This window comes from Pimephales promelas, chromosome 10 (assembly GCF_988280905.1).
Source record: "Pimephales promelas chromosome 10, fPimPro1.hap1.1, whole genome shotgun sequence".
Classification (NCBI taxonomy): domain Eukaryota; kingdom Metazoa; phylum Chordata; class Actinopteri; order Cypriniformes; family Leuciscidae; genus Pimephales; species Pimephales promelas.
The window spans coordinates 34006434-34033698 of record NC_142778.1 but is presented as its reverse complement, the minus strand read 5'-3'; the positions used below and the strand labels follow the sequence as shown (position 1 = coordinate 34033698).

Below are 27265 nucleotides of genomic sequence, written 5' to 3'. Positions count from 1 at the left end.
CCCCTACCGTATAAAATGATGATCCATATATAAGGCGCTCCGGATTATAAGGAACACTGTCGTTTTTTGAGAAGATTAAAGGCTTTTAAGTGCACCTTGTAGTGCGGAAAATACGCAAATTGAAAAGCGTATGAACAGCGCGCATCTTCCTCTGCTTGTAAACAGAAAGTTTTACGCTTCCAGCTATATCAGCACATCATTTTATACGGTAGGGGGCGGTAAAACTCCTAAGCGGTGAGCAGCCTGTAACAAGAAGTAGACGAATGAGAACGTCCTCGTCTCAGTTCTCGCGCATGCGCCCATAAGGAAGTAATAGAATAGTCGAATTAAGTCGTTATTTATGTTTTTTTCGCACAAAAAGTATTCTCGTCGCTTGATAAACTTATAATTGAGCCGCTGTAGGCACATGGAATATTTAAACCTTTTCTTTAATGACTTTATGGGCCGTCAAGAGCCAGTCCCTTAGGCAGTCTATGTAGGACTGATCCAGCTCTCAGATTCAATCAAAAATATCTTTATTTGTGTTCCGAAGATGAACGAAGGTCTTACGGGGTTGGAACAGCATGGGGGTGAGTAAATAATGACTTAATTTTCATTTTTGGGTGAACTAACCCTTTAACTCTACGTGGCATTGAATCATCAAGGTGCTGAAAGCATTCTTTAGAAACGTTGGCCCATATTGATAGGATAGCATCTTGCAGTTGATGGAGATTTGTGGGACCCGAAGCTCCCGTTCCACCACATCCCAAAGATGCTCTATTGGGTTGAGATCTGGTGACTGTGGGGGCCATTTTAGTACAGTCAACTGTTTCCATGTTCAAGAAACCAATTTGAAATGATTCGAGCTTTGTGACATGGTGCATTATCCTGCTGGATGGGGACATGGTGGCCATAAAGGGGTGGACATGGTCAGAAACAATGCTCAAGTAGGCCGTGGCATTTAAACAATGCCTAATTGGCACAAAGGGGCCTAAAGTGTGCCAAGAAAACATCCCCAACACCATTACACCACCACCACCAGCCTGCACAGTGGTAACAAGGCATGATGGATCCATGTTCTCATTCTGTTTACGTTGCATTGAAGCAACTGCCATGTGATTGGTTGATTAGATAATTGCATTAAGGAGAAATTGAAGTGGTGTTCCTAATAATCCTTTGGGTGAGTGTAAATATGACAAACAACAACAACCTACAACATAAGGTGGACAAAAGCCTTGATTAATTGTCATAAAGGCCAAAAACGAAGAGGCTGCTATCAAGACTCAGCTCACCTCAACTTCTAGTCTCTTTACATCTTTCAGTCAAGTGTTGACACAAAAAAAGAATAGAAACTTATAGAAGCAGGGAAAAGTGGTGGGCAGCGAGAGGAAGGACGAAGATCAAAGGTCCAAAGGTCTTTGAAAAAGCTAAGAACCAAAGCTTTGAATTATTCTCACGTACAGGACACACCAATGAGGACTTCCCCTTGATCCCGAGGGATCTAGTTTATTGACCTTGCACTTTAACAGTATATCAGGGCCTTCCTTGAACCACCAGAGGTGTTAATTAAACATCAGAGTCAGGACGCAGGAAATGCACGGTTGTTTTACTCCACAAATAACCATTTATTCTTCACACATTTAGCGAAAATCACGGTTTATTGTAAAGGACACAAGAAGGTAGAGAAACAGAGAGATGTAGCAGTAGATTAAGTACTCGGTCGGTGCATGGCACATCATTCTTAGGGAGACGACTCACTGTGAGTCGAGTTTTTCTCTTTAATTCTGGCACCAAAAGCTCCGAAATATTCAACAGTGATAGTTGGCCAGCCAACTTGAGCCTCATAATATGGAGCAGGAGGAGTAAATTAATCTTTGCTACAACACGAGACAAACCGTACCTTCACGTTAAACAGTTCTTTTCGTCATTTCAGCTGAATTGGGATTGATTCGGTTTCTGTTAGGGCTGCACAATTAATCGGAATAAAAAACCATAATGCGATATGGCTTAATAGCAAAGGCTGCGATTGAATTAAATAAGTGCATGTTTGAAGCGCAGCACTGTGTTCTTTTACACGCGAGCAGCTTATGATCTGGTGTTTTCAGCTCGATTAACACACAAACTCATCTCAGTTTGGGTCGCATTTAAAAAAAATGCAACGCACCAAACTTGAGATGTTTTGGGAAACTAACTGAGAAGTGCTTATAAACCGGCTGTTGTCAAAAAAAAAAAAATGCTTTAAGGGCTCTCTGTGGTTTCTTTTTGACAAAATAAAAGCATGATGGTTTAACGTTTGAAAAATGAAAAATTTAAGACTAAAATAATATTGTTGTAATTTTACAGTAGTACTGTAAAATAAAAATCACATTTTAAAATCACAATTTATCAGAAAAAAAAATGTTCACAATTCAGTTTTTTTTCTCCACAAATCGTGCAGCCCTATTTTGCATTCAGGACATACAGTATTCAATAGTTCAATATTTTCAGAAGCTGCTTTGACTAAAGTTGGAATTTGACCATGTGTAAATTTACAGAACTCAAATGACCCCCAGCGTGACCTTTAACACTGAAGTTCTGGTCTGCGGTGCCAGAAATAGTCTTTAATTACAAACAACACAAATCAAAGAACATTGTGTCCTAAATTTAGAAGAGAGAGGAAAAAAAAAAATCAAAATAGATAGTGAAAAAAAAAGAAGAAAAAAAAAGAATAACAGTTATTAAAAACCACCAGTACCATCGTAACCTTGTAAAATCAATATCTAAAACTCTATAATGCATGCCATACTATGTGGTTGTTGTTTTTTTTTCTTTACTTTTTTTCTTTAATTAAGAAAGTTCAAAATCGAATGTTGGGAATTTGATTTTCTACATTAGCAGTGTTAGACGGAGCATTTTGTGTTTGTGTCTGTCGTTGTTTGTGTTTGCCTACAGTGTGTGTGTGCTTATAAGCTCAGTGATGAAGAGGGGCTTAAACCGATATGACATCATTTTTACCATGCAGAAAATCTGCCAAGTCTTCCACTGTCCTTTCAGTTGTGTTTGTCCATTTGTGTCTTTTTTAGGTCTCCGTCTGTTTTCCCGATTTCCTCTGCTGTCCTTTCTTGACCTTGTCCGATCTGCTCTGGGGTCTAGAGAACAGAGATGACAAGTGAATACATGCATATGGTAGTGACGTCTGGCACAAACAGAGCCGGTGATTAGACGTTTACACCTTGCTCTCCGCGTCAGACTGACCTATAATTTGACAAAAACTGTCACCGCTTGCTGGAGTGCCCAGGGCTAACACTTCTCCTTAGCACTGGAGCAAATAGTTATCTGTGCAAGTGCGTGTACATCTACGCTTACCGCGTCTTGACAGCTCACTTATAGTTGGTACTCAACCTGAATAAGTAAATTGCGGGTGTGTATTTTCTGCCTTTTACTCTTTCCTCAATAGTTTAGCGTCATTACACCTAATTTATTTTCGCTGACTGCGAGATATGCCTATTTGAACTTTTGAGTCATAAAATATTCTTCTCTAAAAGTTTCTTAAATTATGTTTAAAATTTACTTTTACATAATTACGTTTTGCTTTCGTTAAATTTACCCGAATCTGTTCTAGCATATAGGCTATTTTATGAAAATTGTCTCATTCTTGTTTTTTTTTACAAGACCTTGTGCTGTGTTTTTTAATAAACAGATAGCCTACAAACAAAGATATTTAATAGTTAGCACTGTTCGTACACATACATGTATACTACGTATACTATAAATTGCATAAATTAACCAAATTGTCTTTCTTTAATTAATTAAAAAAATGATTACTTTACCATACAGTTTCAACTCTTTGTTTGTTTCATTATTGTACAGCAAATGTCAACAGCTCTTGTTTTGATTTTTTTATGTTTGTAGTAGGCTTATTTGGATATTACCATAGTTGTAGTATTTCATCCTTAAGACCATCGCACATTAAATCCAAAATTTCCGTTCGTTAAAATATAAATACGACCTCACGTTATGTCAATCATGCTAGCACACTGCCTCCGAAACTTTCGTAAAAAAAAAACAAAAACAAAAAAAAAAAAACTGTAAAACTGTTGAGGTGTAAAACTGTGAAAATACGTAATTACAAAGACTACAAACCCCAAAGTCGTACATTTTCTCGCAGTGAATGAAGCTAACTTTACTGAAGCTAACATCTGTCATTGTTTCAGTCTTCCATTATAATCGTAACGTTTCACCGTCATGCCTGAGTGTTTTGTACCAGACTGCACACATATGAGCAACGGATCTCGCTCATTGTTTCGCTTCCCGGCAGATGTAGTTCATTGAACGATTTTCACATAAAACTAAATGTTACTCTTCTGTTTTATGACAAACTGCAACGTTTTTGACTTTCAGAATGATCTTTTAAATTGACAAACATCATATGTGCAATTCAGGGCACAGTTCACACGGAATCAAAGGTAAGTCGTCTCTCGCCATTGACTACCATACATATTTTTTTTCCGAAATAAGGTCCCATGAGCCAGAAGCGGAGGGGAGGGACTTAGGCTCTCTATTTTTGCCGTAGTGGATTTTCCGCGGCAGTAACAGGCATTCCATTTGAGTACCTACTGTATATAACATGGGGAACAATGAGGCTCAGAGATACATTTGAATGTATTATGCGAATTTTGGAAAATTTGCATTAGAGTCAAAAAGTCTGAGACTGAATTGAAAATTTGGAACGAAAAAAAAAATTATTGAAATCCAAAAATAGTACAATAAGTTTAGTTTAATTTTAAACAAAGACGCATGATGATGTACAGTAAAGTGAATAAGAAATATTTCAGTTTCTGCACATTTTCAATCCTAATATATTTTAAAATGCAATTTTAAAGGTTTTCTGCAGAACACAAAAGAAGATATTTTGAATGATGTTTTACATATGGACAAAAACTCTTCAAATTCATCTTCATGTTCCACAGATGAAGGAAAGTGAGTAACTGAGGGTGAGTAACCCATGACAGAACTTTTATTTTTCTCCCTTTAATACTTTCAAAAGGACTCACTCGACTGTGTCCAAATGTCTTTTTCATCTCGGATGAACTCTCGGTCTGATTGGAACATTCTGCTCCCACCTGAAGGTACAAAGAGAGAGAGAGACAGAAAAGAACACGCTTATTTAAAATGCAAACAAACCTCTAACAACTGAGCACAGAGCGGAGAGGATGACAGCTTGGTCGAAAAAAAAAAAATTTAAATAAAAAGTCTGTGGCCACAGTAATTGTTTTGCGGTTTACACTTTCCACAAAAGCCCTGAGCTATGAGATTATACAATGTTGCATAGAAAGAAAGATTAATCATGTTGCTCAAGGAATGGCGTTTTTCCAGGAAATGTTTTATATGTGTGTCTATAGGAGCTCTGAAACAAGTTAGAATGTTTATGGATCAACACATTAAATAGAAGAGTACAAGACCACAAGAGACGGTGTTTAACTTTTTTCAACCCTCACAACAGGGAGGTTAAGTTAATGGAAGTGCTGTAGAATGGTGTCAGCCAAATATCGGCCATAAAGATTAACCATCTAAAACTCTTGTTAATTTTCCCTTACTGTCTACAGTAGGTCTGCTTCAAGTGCCGTTTCCTCAGAATGATTGAGGTTGAAACGAGTAGCAAATATCAGCATCTGGACCACCGATGCCCACTATTTTCAGTCGCTATGGAGTGCCGAAGTTATGACGTCAATTTGTAGGACAACTCGGAAGTTAGCGGCGCATGGGTTCCCTCGATCGGAAAGCTATGCATTTTCCCCATAGACTTTTGGAAAATCGCAAAAAATAAGAAAAATAAGAATAAGTTAATCCAAAATTTATACATTTTGAACCCTATGTAAAGTTTAAAAACCACAAGTAGACACAATAAAAAAAAAAAAAAACACAAGCAGGTTATAACTGTGTGTTTTATGTCATATTTAGAGGCTTTGTTCACCACACACCTTATTTCAGGCGATTTAGCAAAAACCCATTCAGAAAAAACAGAGTTAAAGGGTTAGTTCACCCAAAAATGAAAATTAAGTCATTAATTACTCACCCCCATGCTGTACCAACCCCGTAAGACCTTCGTTCATCTTCGGAACACAAATAAAGATATTTTTGATTGAATCTGAGAGCTGGATCAGTCCTACATAGACTGCCTAAGGGACTGGCTCTTGACGGCCCATAAAGTCATTAAAGAAAAGGTTTAAATATTCCATGTGCCTACAGCGGCTCAATTATAAGTTTATCAAGCGACGAGACTACTTTTTGTGCGAAAAAAACATAAATAACGACTTTATTGCACTATTCCATTACTTCCTTATGGACGCATGCGCGAGAACTGAGATGAGGACGTTCTCATTCGTCTACTTCTTGTTACCGGCTGCTCACCGCTTAGGAGTTTTACCGCCCCCTACCGTATAAAATGATGTGCTGATATAGCTGGAAGCGTAAAACTTTCTGTTTACAAGCAGAGGAAGATGCGCGCTGTACATACACTTTTCAATTTGCGTATTTTCCGCACTACAAGGTGCACTTAAAAGCCTTTAATCTTCTCAAAAAACGACAGTGTTCCTTATAATCCGGAGCGCCTTATATATGGATCATCATTTTATACGGTAGGTGGCGGTAAAACTCCTAAGCGGTGAGCAGCCGGTAACAAGAAGTAGACGAATGAGAACGTCCTCGTCTCAGTTCTCGCGCATGCGCCCATAAGGAAGTAATGCAATAGTGGAAAAGTCGTTATTTATGTTTTTTTCGCACAAAAAGTAGTCTCGTCGCTTGATAAACTTATAATTGAGCCGCTGTAGGCACATGGAATATTTAAACCTTTTCTTTAATGACTTTATGGGGCGTCAAGAGCCAGTCCCTTAGGCAGTCTATGTAGGACTGATCCAGCTCTCAGATTCAATCAAAAATATCTTTATTTGTGTTCCGAAGATGAACGAAGGTCTTACGGGGTTGGTACAGCATTGGGGAGAGTAATTAATGACTTAATTTTCATTTTTGGGTGAACTAACCCTTTAAGAGCGAGGGAACCGGGAGAGCTAAAATGCTAACTCACTTCCGCGTTTAGCCTACAAAGTGACGTCATAACTTCGGCACTCTATAACGTCATATGCTAATTAGCACCTTCATGACATCACATTTGCATTCTGCCTAATGTCTCTTATGCTCATCAAGGCTGCTAAACATTACAAACAGTAATATTGTGAAATATTTTTTTCTAATTTAAAATAAACAATTTGAATATATTTTAAAATGCAATTTATGTAATGGCAAAGCTGAATTATCAGTTTTAGTGTCACATGATGCTTCCGAAATGATTCTTTTATGATGATCTGCTCGAGTCACATTACGTATTAAAATTGGGATTTGCATTTTTTTTTTAAAAATCTATAAATTCTGCATTATTTATAGGTTTATAAATAAAGTTAAACGTGACATTGGTCATCAATCAATCAAACACTTTATTTATAAAACACAATTAAACAACTTCCGTTGACCAATGTGCTATACACAGTACTAAATAAAAACCACAACATGATGACAAACACAGATAAATAACTGGTCATGTGACTCTTTGTACAGACAGTCAGCTGTTGTTTTTCCATCGAAGCTCAAGATGCTCTTTGATCATTTCAAATCAAGTCAGAGAACCTGATCATGAGGCAAAAGAAAACCGAACCACACACTAAAACATTATTTATAATGATAATAATAAAAAACTGGTCTTCAAACACACACTACTCTATGATAAATGACTTGGTCTTTAGTAAGAAAGAAAATTGAGCAGCATTCATGCATGATAAGATGGCTCTCTTACTCGGAGAAGTCAGAGTAATGTGTTTTATCTCAGTTCCGTCACACTGCTGTCATCAGGACCATCAGCAGAGTGAGATCTGCTTCGGGAACATTTTCATTAGACAATCTTCATGGCATGTCATCAACCGAATATGACACCTTCTCCCTGGGATCCCGTCTCTCTCCCTCTCTTTGTTTCCCATCTCTTCTTCACGTGGCTATCTTCCCCTCTCTCTCACACACACACACAGTCACTTACTCGCAATCACACACACACACAATGCTGTCATTATAGTTGATAAGCTCATGTCAGCAGTCATTGAGATGTATCTCGCTTACAGTTCTGCTCTCTGCCATGCTGATATCTGTGTAGCACCGTCTCAAACCTTCCAGAATACAGGAACCACCATCATGTGTCAACTGATGACGACCAGAGATCAAGCTAGGATAATGGCTTCAAAAAGAATAACGAATAATTCTGCCGAAGAATATTCGCCTGAGGCTCACACAGTCACTCCTCGTGTCTGCTGGATAACAGGTGAGCCAAAAGCAAGCACGATAGTACACAAAAATGTGAAATAAAGTTAAAAAAAAAAGAATCTAGCATTTAGAGATTAAAGTCGAATCGTTTCGAGAATAAAGTCAAAACATTACGATAATAAAGTCTTCCATAGAAGTGTGTGCATTCATAAGTCCACACACTTCTATGGAAGTGTGACAAATCCCGGACGAGCCCCCAAATTGAGTGTGTGTGTAAAGAAATGCACTTGGGAAGTTGAACTCCCATGTTCAACTTCCCAAGTGCACGTACGGAAGCCCTGAACCGCAACGTAAAATAAAATAAATAAAATCTAACATTTCTAGATTAAAGTCGAAACCTTTCGAGATTGAAGTCGAAACATTTCGAGAGTCCGAGAATACAGTCTTCCGTACCAGACTGATCTCATGAAGTAGCGCGTGTATGACACGCCAATTCGAATTTCCATTTTTGGCGTGCTATCAACACGCATAATCGCTTTTTAGCGTGTTTATGAATGCCGTTGACTTAACGTTATTACTGTATATATAAATATATGATTTACCTCAATCCCGTCCCTAAACCTAATGGCATTTATGAGTCTTCCCCTACCATCCTAGAAAAAAAAAATGCTCCCCAGATGTAGATCCACATTTTGCTTCGTTTCGCTTGGACATTTGACGGCGTGTACAGACACGCGGAATCACTCGGACATTAATGGCATAGACATACACGCATACACACGGATAGCTCAAAATGCATATAAATAACACGCCACTTGACTCGAAAGTGGCGTGTATGTTCACGCAAAAGTCATGATGTCATGTTGTCCGTATAGCTGCATGTGTGCTTGCCATTGTCTCACATTGCCGCACACACAGACATTCATAATGGTACAGAGCAAGTGTTTCACACGGTGTGTGTATACTAAGCCTACACTCAAAGCACTTTACTATCAGAAAATCTCTCCTCAACCACTAGTGGTTATTAAATCTGAGGAAATCACAGGATCCGGCCAAATGATTGGATACAGAATGATGCGCTATTTACGTTTTTACGGTGAAGAGGGAGACAGAACGGTTACTGTTGTGTTCTCGACCCAGATCAACACAAAATAGTAGCTTTTTACTTTTTTAAAACAACCATTATTATTGGTTCCATTTTGCTGCCGTAAAGGGACAGAAATTACGCACTGAATGGAGCAGCGATATTTTGTCATGGATCCAACAGCAGCGGCTCAATATACCATTGATCAGGACAAAAACTGCTGAGGGAGGCCTCAAAGCTAATTCTCGAACGGAATTGAATACAAAGTTGTAAATGATCTTAAATGGCTAAGGGATACACAAAGATGCAATGAACATAAGTCGTCCCATTTAGTCCAAAGGGTAAGGAAGTGGCCATTAGAGTATAAGGGGCACTAAAGATTTACCTTCACCATCTGGCAGTCTTTCGGTCCTGTGCTCTCTCTCCTCATTACCGCACTGCTCAAAGGCAATTTACTTGTTGTTGTGATCCGGGGAACTTTCGGGATGTCCTTAAGGAAGAGAGCATAAAGAAACAGAATGTTATGTTATGAAAGACACAAAGGAATAGAGAGAGAAAGAAAAAGAGGAAAAACACGCGAGTGCTGGGGTTAAATTCTCCAGACGGATTATTATAAAGCACAGACAATTTTCCTCTTAGGTTAATCTGAAGTCAGTTATCAACTCTCTGTCTCTCTATTGTGATCTACTACTCAAATGTTTCCAGTCAGCAAATGCTTTTATCTAAAGAGACTTCATGTAAATGGCATCTGTTAGCCTAACAACACAAATGTGAATGAAAATATGACTAATATAGACTAACACAACACAAATATGAATGTGAATTTTGCTGGTTCTGTTGAAACCAGAATTTTTCTTGAGCATCAAATCAGCGTATTAGAATGATTTCTGTAGGATCCGCACTGTAAAAAAAAAATATTGATGGTTTAACTTAAAGTAACCTGGTTGCCTTAAAATTTTAAGTTCATTGAACTGGAAAAAGTGAGTTAATACAATGAAGGAGAATGATTTCATCATCAGAAAAATCAAAATTATATGTTATCTGAACTAAATAAATTAAGTTGATTTGACAAAAGAAAAAATGTTGTGATTACTACACTGTAAAAAAAATATTGTTGGTTTAATTTAAAAAAGTAAGTAAGCTGGGTTGCCTTACAATATTAAGTTGATTGAACTGGAAAAAGTGAGTTAAACAATGAAGGAGATTAATTTAAAATAATAAGTTATCTCAACTAAATAAATTATTATAAAGTTGATTTGACAAAACAAAATATGTTGTGATAGCAAATCTTGAAAATAGTTTTTTTTTACAGTGCCTGTGACACAGTAATGATGCGGAAAATTGTGCTTTACGTCACAGGAATAAATTTAATTTCGAAATGTATTCAAATATAAAAATGGTTCACAATATTAGCATTTCACTGCATTTTTCATCAAATAAATGCAGCCTTGCTGAGCAGAAGGAACTTCTGTTGACTTCTTAAATTTTTATTAGTTTTGTTTTATTTTGGGGGATTGATAGTGTATGTTTTGTCTGTAATAAAAGATAAATCAAACTAGATAAATCAATGTGTGTAGTTAGTGTAAAAAAAATAAAAATAAAAACTCTGACTGGACAGATCTTCTAGGAAAGATTTCACACATCCTATCACTCATTTACTGCAACGACAGATGAGATAAATGTTACTACAGTAACAAACTTCATCCAGTCTCTGAAGCGTCTCTCTGGAGAAGTAATGATATAGCAATAATCAGCTTAGGGACTTTCCGCACCTCAGAGTGAATGAAATGGAATATGACACACTTATTGCTTCCCCATTGCAAATCAGCGTGATACCCATAGAGGCACAGTTTTTTTTTTGTTTTTTTTTTTGGCAAGTCAGTTTTGAACATGGTCATCTGCTATCGACTGAAGTTCTCATTCCACATTTGAAAGGAAAATGTGCTAATACAATGAAAGTACTATCTTTTACACAGGTACACAGTAGACTGGTTAAAATCAAAGAGTTGAGTTAGCACATTTCACTTCAGGACATATCCATGAATCTTGTATCAAGCCGTCAGAATTCTTGTTTTTACATGAGAAATGTTGTGCTGTATTTCAATTCGAAACAAGTCTCACGAGAAGACCAACAGCATCAAGACAAGATGCCGTCGGGCGACTGCTGTAAAGAGTTATTAAAATGAGGCTTTCGCGTTTGAGTTACTTGTTCAATACACCTGCTTTAATTAATCAGCTTGGCCTCCTTGGTTTAAGATGAGCTAATTAGCGGATGTTGGGTAGAAATACCTGCAGGGAAAGCAGGGGTAAAAATATTTTGGTTCCCGGTTGGTTTAGTTTGTCAGTTAATTAACTGTTTAAATAGTGAATCAACAGAGTTAAAGGTGCAATGTGTCAAAATTAACAGAAATGCAATATGACGTCCATAGCTATGTTTTCAGAACTTACTTAATAAACCATATTGTTTTTATTACCTTAGAATGAGACATTTGTATCTACATTACCGCGGGCACCCCCTTCTATGAAGGTCGACATATTGTAACGTTATGTTTCTGCGAAGCTAGCCATTGACACCGTGAGTAGTGACTTTTTCCTTGTCAGTGGTGTAAAATATGTAGTTGGATTGTTTCATGAAACTTAGTCTCCCTCGCTGTGCTATGTGGGGATAAATGTGCTGGTTATGTTTGTGAGACAATCAGCTGATTACTATTATTATATTATAAACTAAGACCCTAGATCCTCACCTGACTATGTCTTTGTTAACTTTATCCATGATGTGGTTTATAATGGACTGTGGTACAGAAAAAGTGACAATGTCACACACTCTTGGCTTACTCTGGCTGTATGTTTGTCCCGTTTTAGCCACCGTAGCTTCTTCGAAGGGGAGGAGTGAGCAGTGGGCTGATCCCTTAGTGCAAACTCGCAACCGAACCGCTAGATGTCGCTAAAAATCACACAGTGCACCTTTAACATGATCAATTTCCATGATTTCCAGCATCACATTCAGTTCTGTTGTTGTCAGCTGCTGTTGGTTTGAGATAGACGGATCAAACCATTTACAAACTAGCTTTTATTTGGTGTTTACTTGAAATATGACTTCTATACGGTCTTTAAATTTGATGTAATTACTGCACCACAACAGACACAGGCCGGAATTGTTAAAATAGTTTTCAAACAGATTTGCCAGACGCTTTATCTTTCCAGATAGCATATTTAGTATGCCATACATACACATAAATACAGCAGCAGCAACAACCATCAGCATTCAGCAGCAATCTGAGGTCTCGAGAGGCAGGCTAAGTGGCTTCTCAATTACGCTTCAGATTAGTTTGAGCGAACTCTGGCTTTGAATGTAGATCTTTTTTTAAACTATTTTCATCACCGTGGTAAAAAACAAAACAAAAAAACAAACCCAGCACGCCTAACCTGATCCAGAGCAGATTTTGTTCAGGAAAATAGATTATGGTAACACTTATAACACTACATTAACACTACATTGTCTGTAATGTACTAAATTGTTGTGATCTGTGCCGCTGTCTTGGCCAGGACTCCCTTGAAAAAGAGATTAGTAATCTCAATGGGATTTTTTCCTGGTTAAATAAAGGCTAAATAAAAAATAAATAAAAAAACATTTAACATTAGATAACTAGTTAGCATTATCTAATAATTAAAATGACTTGTAAAGCACTTCTTTAAAAAGTGCAATAGACAATTAACTGTTGATATTTGAAATCAGCCAAAACAAACCTTCATTGCATGGACTGGATGTACCTTTATCATAGCTGAAGCAAAGCAAAATAATGCTTCCTGCCCAAAAAAGCGAAACAATGATGAACGAGATTAGCATACAATACACAAGTATATCAAAGCAGGAGTTTGTTGTCAGTCACCAGCATAATCCTTTTGCCAGAGATATTCTTATGAGCTTTTCTCTTTTGTAATGTCTCTCAGACATCTCTCTTTCTACAGTCTTTCTCTCTTTCTCACTTTCTCCTCCCCCATCATAAGTGGACACGCCCCTCACTGCTGATTGGCTCACTCTCCCCTCCCCCATCATGAGTGGACACACCCCTCACTGCTGATTGGCTCACTCTCTCCTCCCCCATCATGTGTGAACACGCCCACTACTGCTGATTGGCTACAAGTGTGTTGTGCTGCTCGGTCCGATACACTTAATAACGTTTGACAGAAATCGCTTACTGCACCTTTAATGTTGATTTTAAGATGTACTAACACATCAATACAATAAAAAGTGTCTATTAATGAATCAGAGCTTGCATGCACTAATAGTTGTATTATTAATAATGTGAAGAACTGTAATAATGAGCAATGCATTTGTTACAGTATTTATTCAGTGTTAGTTAATGCATCAGCTAAACTTTATTGTAAAGTCCTCAATAGATTGTAAACAGATACCGGATGCTGGACCAATCAGCTGGGAAAAAAAGTGATGTATTTCTGATGCAATAAATTGCCTATATGAAAGTTATATTTATATGATATAATTTGCATTTAAAGCCATTTTAGCCATTATTGCTTTTTATAATTGCATAGTGACCTGCGTATTTGCAATGAATCAAATATATATGATGAAATAAATATACCCGTGAAACAAGAAGCCATGACTGGACAATTTCATGTTCCCAGTCACCTTGATGTGCTAAAAAAGGTCAATATTAATGGGAATATCCTTCAGAGATATTTTACTCGTAAAATATTCTAGGGGTGCCAATAATTGTGGCCAACGTGTTTGGGAGAAAAACATTTATTTTATAATGTGATTTCCCCCCCCCCACTTTCAATTCTTTTACTTGAATGAAAGGTTAGAATTTTGCCAATTTTTTGAATGAAAGATAAAAAGGATAAACAATGCAGATTTATTTTTTACAGACAGTTTTGATCATATTTACCAGGGGTGCCATCAATTTTGACCATGACTGTATATTTTTAAATACTATATTAAAATAGGCAAATTAAAACATATTGATAAATATACAAATACAACATTTTTGAAGCTTATGCCTTTATGCTGTTTGTGGATCTAACTTCTAAAATTAATTTGCATTTCTACTTGCATAATGATCTTTTGATCTTAACAATGTACTTCAGTATGCTAACAGGCAAATAGCACAAACACATAAATGTTGCATGCGACTAAAGCTACAGCACAAGACATCTATCAACGGCTGTTAAACATGAAGCGACTATCATTTAAAACGGGCTGTTTGTTAAAACTTCCCGCTGATGAATCTTTCAGCAGGAGGGACTAGCGTGCGCTGGCTGACAGTATAGGTTTTGCACGGCTGTTTGGAATGGATTAAGGCTCATTATGTTCCCAACAGTTGATGAATAGGGACTATAATGAAATGCTGAACAGGACACTGTAAGAATGACTAAATGTCTTCTGCTCATCCACTTAATTTGAGTGGAAGAAAGTGATTTTGAGAGAAAACCAGTCTGGACAGATATATATTTAATCTTAAGAGAACACATTTGGACTTTTCAAGGTTTAGATGTTTCCGTTTTCCGACGAAAGACTTGCTGAAAAGCTCAAAGTGAGACATTTCAGATAAAGATTCTAAGGAAATTAAACAAATATGACACTGTATGAGAAGATACGGCATATTTTCTTTTCTTTCATGTCTTAATAATAATGCATTTTGTATACCATGTTCAGTACCTAAACATTTCCTTCATAAAAAGAGAGCTGAAGGCAAAAGCCTTGTTTTATGAGGTCTTTTGATGTTCTCTAATACGGTTCTGTGGAGAGACCTCTTGCTTATGGACAAGAGTATTGGAGCGTAATCAAAAAGCACTGCTCTGTCCTCTGGGTTCAGTTCATATAAGCATTGAGATTCTGAGCAACACTTCTCACCGAAGCTGAGTGCTTTTGCGTCATCTAGGGGGAAAAAAAAACAGACGCAGATTCTCCCACACTGTCTGCTAAATAAATCAAGCACTGTTAATGTGTGTGTTCTCAGTAGTGCTGTATGCACTGAAAGAGTTGTTACTTTACAGTTTTGAAGGCAGTAGATTATGACTTTTAATCCTAAAATGTTGCCTCAGAGTACCAATTCTCTTATCGTCAATTTACAAATCACACTATGCTTATGAGATAACAACACAATTGGTAAAGGAATATAATGTGCTGATGTATGTCTTTTTCAGTGAATAACCATCTCCTTGATTGCATGACTATGACATGACTACTATACATCGTTTAAAATCTTGCGTTTTCCTCACATCAGAGAACGGTGTGTGTTCGTACCTTGGCGTGCGGCTGCTGAAAGGTGACTCTTGAGTTGTTGAGCAGGGCCGAGTACCTCAACAGGTTGGAGGGTGTTGCTGGGAATCTGTGTAAACTCCCCGTCTGGCTGTGTAGGACAGACGAGAAGCAGATATGTACGGTGTCCTTCAGAGCTTTCAGCTGTGACTCCTGCGACAGATTAAGTGAGACAACACACATGAGATTAATAGGCAAATGTTTATCACGCTGTCATCTTATCCTTTTGTCCTCAAACCATTTATCTGTTCATTTGCTCCTCGCTCTCTGCTGAAATTGCAAAATCCCTGGCCTAAAGAGATAATACAATTCGTTCTCAATGTTTACATTTTAGAAGATAGCAGAAGAGAAAAACAGTAAAGCTGAACTGGAATGACGAAGCGGATCAGCTCATGTCTCACCTTATCCAGCGCTGCCTTCTCCAGTTCATCTTTGGCTACTTTCAGTTTATTCTCCAAGTCCATCAGTTGCTGTCCCTGCACAGAAGAGGCATTTGATCCTCTTATCATCTCACCAAACTCGCAAGTCTTAGCTCAAACTACTTGTAAAAAGTTATAGAATTTTAGGTTTGTTTATGAAAAATTCACAAAAATACTATTTTCAATTTTTATATGAAATATATATATATATATATATATATATATATATATATTTTTTTTTTTTTGGAGAAAACATAAATCTAAAAAAAAGCTTTGAATTTGAGGTTGTTGAGTGCAGTATCAAACATTTCCACACTCTCAGAAAAAAAGGTACAAAAGCTTCACTGGAGCTGTAACTTTTCAAAGGTATACTTTTGTACCCAAAGGCTGCATATTGGTACCTTAGTGGTACATATTAGCACCTAAAATGTACATATTACCACCTCAAATGGACATAGCTCATGAAATGGACATATTAGCACCTAAAATGTCCATATTGCCACCTAAAATGTCCATAATATGATCTAAAATGGACATATTAGCTCCTGAAATGGACATATGAGCTCCTGAAATGGACATATTAGCACCTAAAATGTACATATTAACACTTAAAATGTACATGTTAGTACCTAAAATGTACAAATTAGCACCTAAAATGTACAGTACATACAATGACCTAAAATGCGCATATCAGCACTTAAAATGTACATATTAGCATGTGAAATGGACATATCAGCTCCTGAAATGGACATATTAGCACCTAAAATGTACATATTAACACTTAAAATGTACATGTGAGTACCTAAAATGTACATATTATGAACTAAAATGTGCATGTCAGCACTTAAAATGTACATATTAGCACCTGAAATGTACATTAGCACCTAAAATGGACAAAAGTTTACATTTTGAAAGCCCCAGTAATAGCTTTTGTACCTTTTTTTTTGAGAGTGTAGAGATGAAATTCTTTCCTAGCAATTTCCAATGCACTCATTTATATTTGTGCATGTTCACAAACAGTAGCCAGTGCCAAAACTTTTAACAAACAAGTTTTGTACCTTTCCAATGAAGTTAAAAATTCTAATAAACAAACAAAAAACAAAACCATAAAAAACATTTTTGGTCAAAAATGACCCAAGAGCACCAGATTTTAATCCTATATTCTGTTTAGAGACTTTGTGCATAGAAAGTATGCAAAATGAGCAAACCAAGCAAAATACCCATTTTTTAGCTAAATATAAAAGAATGTTTCTAGCAGATTGAGAGATAAATCTTGCTCAAATAAAATGTGGTTCATAGATTAGTTTGCTCATTTTGCACACTTTCTATATTCTATATTTGATTCAGTGAACTCTACTTAGCCTCTACTGAACTCTACTCTATTACAGTGAACTCTATCTATCCTTAAATCATTGAGCATGATTCTCTTTATTCAGGCAGAACTACATAATGACCTGCCTTCAGTACGTCATTAGTTTAGTTTCATAAATATTAGTGTGTGACTGTGACGCTGTGTGTGCAGTCAACAGGAGACTCATTGAGATCTAAATAGGTAACAGAGATTGCCCATCTGGGATGATTAGCGCACGTTATCAGGGCAATGAAAACTAACAAGCTTGGATATAAGAGATCATTTAGGTATTCATTCGTTACAGAATGGACTTAAATGTTCACTTTAAATATGAGTAAGTCATCTAAAATGAACAAGCTATGATTTTGCACTTTCACGAGTTTCAAGGTTCCTGAAATCATGAAAAAAGATGAAGTCGTTTTGTTTGTTCTAAGAAGCCATTCGATTTTGAATAGTTTTTCAGGAACGAGGTTAAACCTTTAGAAACTACTAAAGCCTTTGGTTATGAGTATGAAAAAAAAAATCAATGGAAAACACATCAGTCTAAAGAAAAATACCTCTAAGATAGAGTTTTGTGACTCAGTTGTTAAGCACAAGCGCACGCACACACACACACACACACAGATTAATGCAGCTGGCTAACCTTTTTGGCTAAATCTTTAATATTTAATTTCATATCACATTATAAATGCACTGGTGACTCTATATCAGTGGTTCTCAACTGGTTTGGCCATGAAACCTTAAGCTGCGACCCAATTTCTTAGGAATTTTAATCAAGCAAACTTATTTCTCAAACAAACTGTTGACACAAACATAATACCATCCCACTTTACATCACACACACATAAATTGTAATAATATAGCTAACACTGATGAATAAACAGTATAAGGTAAGGCTATTAAAAAGCAGTCCCAAACTATTTGTTTGGCATTGAGCCACCAGTCATCAAAAACACTGAAACAAAATCACAAAGTGAAAATAAAGTGTTATTTTGGATTAAGGTTACACGTAAACTACAAAATGCACAATACTAATATGACATGTTAATGCCATAATTTCCCAAATACCTTGGTACTTTGAGAATTCCATGATATAATAATTAACAACATGACTTGTTGCATGCTCATAATTTAATTAGCTCTTTAGTGAATACAATGCGTGCCATCGAAAAGCACAGTATAAAGTCTGACAGGACAGGAAAGTTCGTTTTTCCGATGTGGGATGCTTTTTATTCCTTAACAAATTACGAAAAATAACACTAACATATTGCCTGACAACCTTCTATCTGACAGTTGATACTGAATCAGGAAAACACTTCTGTCTCAGACACTCTTTACTTAAAATACATCAGAACAGCTTTCAAGCACGTCTTTCAAAATAAAAGTCTCGCATCAGAAAAGCATTTCAAATTACGTTTTATTTTTACATACTGAGAACCACTTAAAAAGGTCTCGAGACCCACCGGTTGAGAATAAAAAATAAAAAATAAATATAAAAAAGAAAAAAGAAAAGCCAAGAATATAAAAAATAAAAGTCCATTGTTATATATACACTGACTGACAAATGCAGGATATTCTGTGATGGGATTTGTTTTCAATCAATGTAATATTACCATAATCACACTTGATTGTGGAATATCCTTAATTGCTTGTTAAGTAGCTGCCGATTTATTAAAAAAGAAAACTGTATTCAAAATATAATTAAAACAAAGAACAAATTGTAATCATTCTGATTTTGTCTTATAACAAGCTATTATGTCACTGCCATCAAAATTGAATCTATGTATAATTATTTTCACAGACATCAGAGAAGAGAAGTGTGTAAGAATGATGGCAAAACCAGTGATAAAGGACATCTACAGTACCAAGTAAATGCTAACATGTTTGAATAACATGTAACAGTCTGTTCCTGTGAATCATTTAACACATGTGTACATGTACAACTAAAAATTGTGATAAATGGCAGTGCTTTGAATTAAAAAAGAAATCAATTTAATGCTGCGAAAAGTACTTTGACAAACAATCTTGCTCATTGTCCTTCTCGAGCTTTACTGCGCTATCCTGAGACTCTGAATAGTCTACCTTTGCTTCCCATTACCGAACAATGCCACTTCAAACCCGACGCGTACTTAAAAAGGCAACTCTAGAAATAAACTCTGATAATAACTTCTTTAGTCGTGAATATAAAAGGAGAAGGGATAATCTTCCTTCATTGATTTCAAACGGGGGAGGCAGGAATTGATGTACAGCGCAGATTAAAACACAGAAGCCCAGATTGGATATTGCTTCTTGAATACGTTTTGCAGGCGCCTCGACCAACAAAATTAGTCATGTTCTTTCTCATAAATAGACGAGACATATTTGACAACAGGTGTTAGCCTGTCTTCCCGATTAAGAAGCAATGGTTTCAAAGTGATGCACTTTGTGTGAAAACCCAGTGCTTGTGTGATGGTACCAAAGGGCAATGTGCTGGAAATATCAGCTGACATTTTCCCATCTTACACTGCAAATAAGAGAGGAAAGGTCAACCGACATGACAGGAAAGGTCGTTGTTTTTTTTTTTTCCATGAAACTTCACTCGCATCTCACATAAAAAGGTCAAACCATTCAACTAGGAGTGCACATATTACCCCTAATCTGTTTTATTTTGCCCCAAATTTGTATTTTTTTTTTTTTGACGGTGACATTCACATTGCTTTGTTTGCACTTTCAAAAGTCAGAATGGTTAAAAGAGGTTAAATACACCGAATTCGGATAAGAGGATTTCTGGCTTTCGCATCATTTGTGGAAGCTCAAATGCTTCTGTAACCAAAAGTTGAACTTATAGCAAATGTATTTGACTTTATTTCTCTTTTTTGCTTTGGTTAAAATATATACACTACTGATCAAAAGTTTGGGGTCAGTACGATTTCCTTTCCTTTTTTTTTTTTAAATTAGCACTTTCATTCAGCAAGAAGTCACTGTAAGAGCATTGGCCTATACAGTATATTTTTTTTCAAAGGATTTCCATTTTAAATAAATGTTCTTTTGACCTTTGTATTCATCTAAAAATCCTAAAGAAAAAAAAGTGGTTTCCAAATAAATAAATAAATAAATATCATGTGACACTGAAGACTGGATAATGAGGCTGAAAATTCAATTTCGCATCATTCATATATTGAGAAAACATGCCAAGTTCACATAATCTTTTCTCTGAAAAACACTTCTACCGCCAGTTATTTAACTTTAAAATGTGCGTTTTCAGGCTGGAATGTTTGTTATTGTTTTGGTCTGTGATATTGCACGCAATTTTCATTGTTCATTGCGCTCGTTCCTGTTGCGTGTGCTCAAACTGGCAACCCGTGCGAGTGGAAGAAAACGTCCAGAAACGACGATCTCGGGAAATTTTGAAGTGACTGCAGTACCTATTCCGACCACTAGTTGTCATTCTTACATACTGCACCTTTAAAATAGAAACATTACTCTTTTTATTGAATTTTGGATCAGATAAATGCAGCCTTAGACGACTTTCAAAATCATAAAAAAAATCTTCCTGACCCCAAACTTTGGAACGGTAGATATTTCATCTGAGGTCAAGCTGAAAATTCCTGTTTCAGTAGTACAGTAAACACGTGGACACTGCTCATCAAGAGATTACACGCGGTACATCTGATGAAGCGGCCGGACATAAATATCTTATGAATGGTTACATTAACAAGACAACACACAATAGCGTTAAACTTCAGACCTGTGGGTAAAATCATCTCTAACGCCCCTGCGCATCATGCAAGGGTACAGTAATGACACATCCTCTTTGTTTGGTTCTTACCTTAAAAATTAAATCCTTTTTGCCATACCGCAGCTCTTTCAGTTGGGCTTGGATTTTTTTGGACTGCAAAAAGAAGATAAGAGAGAACGTGCGTTAGCTTATTCAAATAGTAAAATTGGTTTTAGATTGTGTAGCGGGCTCTTTGTGGCCGCGCCGAAGTGTTCCTTTGTGTGCCTTCGCTGGGCAAAGCTCCAGTTCAAAGCAGAGTCCGTCACTGAGCAAGAAAATATAAACTCTTCCCTTCAGTGGACTGCAGGGACCACGCGAACACATTAACACATCAACACACACTCGCACAATCACACTCACTTCATGCTATGGCATTGTCTTGGCTTGCTGCCTGTGGATTGCTGCCACAGTTGTAAACATTCACAGGAACACGCGCACACACACACCTCTCTTTCTCTGTGTCTTCAGTGATCTCTTCGTAACTGAAGTATACAACACCTCCACAAAACTAATGACATTTCATTACTCTCTTTCCCTTAGAGAACCAAAATAACACCAGCGTTTATTTCTCTACCTTGGCAATTTCCTTTGCTTGCAATGACTGGAAGATTTAATTTATAATATCAAGTTGGTTGCACTTGAATCTAGCACCAAACTAGAATGTGTGTGTGTGTGTGTGTGTTGAAAAATCAGCTTTGACATTACTGAAATAAATTGCTTTTTAATATATATATATATGCACATCCTCTGTTAGAGCTGCTCCCACATTGGCCAGTTTTAAGAAGTTGTTAAAAACACATCTTTTTAAAATTGCTTATACTGACTTATGATTAGTATTTTAATGATGTGTACTGTAATGAGTATTTTTGTATTACTTATGTGCTTGTATTTTTACTTGTTTTTATTGTTTGTAGCACTTTGGGTTTTAGAAAAGTGCATTATAAATAAAATGTATATATATATATATATATATAGACACATGGTGCACCCACATATATTATGTAAACATAAACTTTTATTTTTAAATGCGATTTATTGCTTGACAGCCCTTTAATATATATATATATATATATATATATATATATATATATAATTTTTTTATTATATTATATATGCAAAAATATAATAAAAATATTATATTTTTGCATATATAATATGCAAAATAAAAGTTTATGTTTACATAATATATGTGGGTGCACCGTGTGTAATTATTTTGTACATATATATATATATATATATATATATATATATATCTCATGCATGAAACATACTAATATAAATACTAAAATAATATATGTTTCGATATTTTTGGACCTTGCATTCAAAATCAAGCTCAAAAATCTTAGGTGTAAATAGGCCTTGTATTATCGGCCTGAAGCGCTTGAAGGATAAAGTATGAATGCTGGCATATTCCCTACAGTGTGTGTGTGTGTGTTTGCATGTGTGTGCAACAGTCCGACGCAACATACCTCCTCTGTGTGTATGTCACAGAGCTTGGTCCCCGACAGAAGTTTGTTCTTCAAGCTTTTATTCTGCAAGGCAATAAACAGAGATATACCGTACAGTCGGCTTTGTAACATCAAGCATGAAACAAGCCCCGACGTCTTGTTTTATCTAGGTAAATACACTCAGTTTAATGGTACCCTGTCCCTGCAGACAAAAGCCATGCTTCAACTGTTTCCACAGAGCTCATTCTGACAGTTCCCTCACAAGCTTATTGAAGCTCAAGGTGACCCAAGAGTATATGCCTCATTTCTGTAATAACATGCAGTGGATGTCTTTATGGAAATAGATGATGGTAGATTAAGAATCAATACAGGGATGATGGTGGTGCTGAGTTTAATCTAGTGCTTTTCTCCACCTCCTCTTCTGTTTTGCTTCTCCTTTTTGCTTTTATTTTTCCTCTCATTATCTCTCTCTCTCTCTCTCGGCTTCAGTTTCTCACTTCCTTTGTCTGTTGCTCTCAGAAGCAAACGCACATGCTTTTACTGGCAATGTCACCCAGATTCAGACCTACCAGAATTTCACAGGACTTTTTTTCTGATAATTGCAGCCCAAAAAAACAAAACAAAAAAACAATGCTCTGACTTTCAAGAGGCTTTTCTCCTGAATTAGGATGTATTTTTTGGTGTTGTTTTGCAGGGAAAACCCATCAGCGACCATGCAATTAGAGTTAGTGACAGTTGAAGCACAATTACCTTTAATTGTTATAGAGCATAAAAACAATACGCATTGAAATATTAAGACAACAATGCATTAGCATTTTTATTTCTGCATTCTGTAGTCAGCGTAAACATACACAAAACCTTGAGTCATTTACACAAAAACTTCAGTCATTAACACAAATTGATAGTTAGGTTGTGAGAGTTCTGGAAATTATTTTCAGTAGACAACAATTATAATTAATCATTCCGTTGGGTCATTACAGTCTCCCTGCAGTCAGTGATTAAAGAATCATCTTTGATTATCAAAATTACATATTTAAATGTTTTTTCCTGTCATGATTCTTCATGCCTTAAATGCAACTCTACACTATGGCTTCACTTAGTATACATGGATATGCAAATTAGCCCCACCCCCACTCACTCACACCAGCTCGGACTTCCTGTGTACACAATGCCACGTGGAAATATTGGTTTAGTCCAGCCATATATATTTGAACCAGAAACTGATTCAGAAGAGGAAGAGTGAATTGTACAGGGTCGATGCATCAGAATGATAATGTGTTTTATGTATCATTCTCTACAACATCAGACAAATAGGCTAATGGTAATTGATATGATTAGCCTTTGGCTTGCCTATACGTTATCAAACAGCTAATAATGTGTTGCTAATGTTACACAAACCATACTGTTCACCACCTTTCTAAAAACCAGCATCAGAACATGGAGAAAAGCCCCGGCCACACGTTTATGGGTTTGTTTATATGGGTAACACTTTACAATAAGGTTCGTTAGTTAACATTAGTTAACTACATTAGTTAATATGAACTAATAATGAATAGCACATATACAGCATTTGTTAATCTTTGTTAATGTTATTTTCTACGGAGGCGTATTGCATTCACATGAAGAAAAAAAATCTACTCTGTTTTTCTGAATTAATGAGTTAATTTTTCATGAGAAAAAAAATTGCTCTGTTTTTCTGAATTAATGAGTTAATTTTTCATGAGAAAAATTTTTTTTCTCTGTTTTTCTGAATTAACGAGTTAATTTTTCATGAGAAAAATTTTTTTTCTCTGTTTTTCTGAATTAACGAGTTCATTTTTCATGAGAAAAAAATTTTTTGCTCTGTTTTTCTGAATTAACGAGTTCATTTTTCATGAGAAAAAAAGTTTTTCTCTGTTTTTCTGAATTAATGAGTTAATTTTTCATGAGAAAATATTTTTTTCCTCTGTTTTTCTGAATTAATGAGTTAATTTTTCGTGAGAAAAAAAGTTTTAACTTAAGTTTTAACTTGTTAATTCAGAAAAACAGAGCAAAAAAAAAATTCCATGAAAAATTAACTCGTTAATTCAGAAAAACAGAGAAAAAAAAAATCCATGAAAAATTAACTCATTAATTCAGAAAAACAGAGCAAAATATTTTTTTTCTCATGAAAAAATTAACTCATTAATTCAGAAAAACAGAGCAAAAAAAAAATTCCATGAAAAATTAACTCGTTAATTCAGAAAAACAGAGCAAATTTTTTTTCTCATGAAAAATTAACTCGTTAATTCAGAAAAACAGAGCAAAAAAAAAAAATTCCATGAAAAATTAACTCGTTAATTCAGAAAAACAGAGCAAAAACCTTTTTCGCATGAAAAATTAACTCATTAATTCAGAAAAACAGAGCAAATTTTTTTTCTCATGAAAAATTAACTCATTAATTCAGAAAAACAGAGTAGATTTTTTTTCTTCAAGTGAATGCAATACGCCTCCGTAAATTTCAACATTTACTAATACTTGATTAAAATCTTGTTAACATTAGTTAATGCACCGTGAACTAACATGAACAAACAATGAACAGCTGTATTTTCATGAACTAACATTAACAAAGATGAACAAATGCAGTAACAAATGTATTGCTCATGGTTAGTGCATGTTAGTAAATACATTAACTAATGAACCTTATTGTAAAGTGTTACCATTATATGTTTGTGACGATAGGAAAACCACGTCTTTGGTTTAAAATCGTGGAATGTTTTCATCAAAAACCTTAATTTCTTTTCGACTGAAGAAAGAAAGACATCTTGGATGACATGGGGGTGAGTAAATTATCAGCAAAAGTTTTTTTTTTTTTTTCAAAAGTGAACTACTCCTTTAAAAAAAGTGGGTCCAAACTGGTTTAAAAATTAAGTGGCAGTGAAGTCTTTTTGTAGACGCATGCAAGACATAATGAGACGCCCTTCAGAGTGTTGATTCCCTTTCAAGTTTGTGTTTATTGGTAGAAAAATTGTGAAAACGAGACCAAGTTGCATGCTAGCACAAATAAAATGGGGGCTAAATTTGCATCATTTGATTGCATCAGCCTAACTAAGTGCAGATTTCACTTTATTGCGCCAAATTGTGAAATTCTTTCATGTTGGGTGCAGAAATGATCAGTGCTTCACTCCTTTCCACCAAGTGACGTTTGACAGAAAATTTCAAAACAACTAAAAATGGCACAGCTATTATCACAGCAGAACCCTCGCTTTGTACACCGCATGTCCGGTGCTTCCGTCATTAAATTAACGCTGGAAGTTCAACAGGCTCTTTGCTACTTTTACAGTAATTGCAACACCTGCTGTGTAACAGGTCGCAGTGGCCCACACCAACAGATTGACTGGAGAATATATAATAGCTGCTGGGTCACAGAGGTGTTGCATTAAAGTGACTGTGCGTGAAAGAGAGAGAATGGCAAAGGAGAACGAAAAGAAAGGAAGGGACGTTCTGAGAGCAAGTGGAAGGGTGTTTGAGGTAATGAAGCAGAATGGCATTGCAATACGATTCAATGAGGTGGAATTGGCGGAGTATCAAATCCACACACTTGCATCTCAACCCCTCTCTGAAGAAGAACGAGTGCCCAAGTCTGGAAGAAAAATGGCAGCTGTCATTAAAAGTGACACGAGGCTGCAATGCTAGACTGCGATGACACAGGGATACACCCAAGCAGATCAGAGTCAAGTCACTTCAGACATCAGCCTTAAAGCGACAGTTCACCCAAAAATAAGACTTCTGTCAGACTTTATTCAGGCCCAAACCTGTATGCCTCTTTATTCCGTGGGAGATAATACGAATAAAAAATGGTTTTGTTTTTTGTCCTTAAGCAGTTCCAGACTTCTTGTCATGACAGGTTTAGATCGAAATGAATGATGACTATCCCTTTAAATCTTTATTTTTTTATTATTATTTTGAAAATCTATTAAGCTAAATTGACTGATAAGCTTTTCACCAGTGCTTTAACACAGTGATCCCCAACCCCCGGTCCGTGGACCGGTGCCGGTCCGTGAACACGTTAGTACCGGGCCTTGAAATATTCCCAGAATTTTTTTTTTCCATAATAATATTTGTCTTTTTAAGATGCTTTTTAACGTGTTATGTTATTTAATCCAAAACACAAACAATAAATAAATACAAATATTAAAACGTGTTTCTTTGAGCGCCTTCCGATTGCTTAGCAACGCGTCATATCTAAACAGACTGAGCGCGGTGCGTGCATGGATGCGTGCAGCTGAAGTGACAGAAGTATGCGGAGAGATAAGCGCGGGCTCAGCAGACTTTAATGGCTAATTTCATTGCGGACAGTTCCGGTAAGGAAGGCGATGACCAACTTGAAATATAGAGAAAGAAAAAAGAAAAAGTCAAGCTTCAATCGTAAATACGATACCTCATACATTAGGTGTATGGATTCACGACAACAGGCGATTCCGTGGCGTCAAATCCGTTGTGTGTAATTTGTGGTGAAAAACTCTCCAATGAAGCAATGAAGGCATCAAAACTGCAGCGGCACTTCACCAAACATCCAAATCACGGTGAGTTTGCTATTGTATTCTGAAACTGTTACTATATAACAGTTAGGCCTAGTAGGCTGTGTTATTTATCCTGGTTGACTTTATGATTAGTTTTTCACATGCATCGCCACAGAGTTC

The 27265-nt window shown here is 36.2% G+C and overlaps 1 protein-coding gene across 1 annotated transcript in view; it reads right to left on the bottom strand.

The window, feature by feature from the left end:
* Positions 1-2875: 2875 nt before the first annotated feature.
* luzp2 (leucine zipper protein 2) overlaps positions 2876-27265 on the bottom strand; it is a 113736-nt gene continuing 89346 nt past the window's right edge. Inside the window, exons 6-12 of the mRNA XM_089116509.1 lie at positions 22626-22688; positions 21208-21270; positions 16031-16105; positions 15615-15782; positions 9732-9836; positions 5013-5081; positions 2876-3107 (exon numbers count right to left, since the gene is read on the bottom strand). Of these exons, the coding sequence (XP_088972635.1) occupies positions 3009-3107; positions 5013-5081; positions 9732-9836; positions 15615-15782; positions 16031-16105; positions 21208-21270; positions 22626-22688 (642 nt within the window). The 3' untranslated portion in view covers positions 2876-3008. The remainder of the gene's footprint in view (positions 3108-5012; positions 5082-9731; positions 9837-15614; positions 15783-16030; positions 16106-21207; positions 21271-22625; positions 22689-27265) is intronic.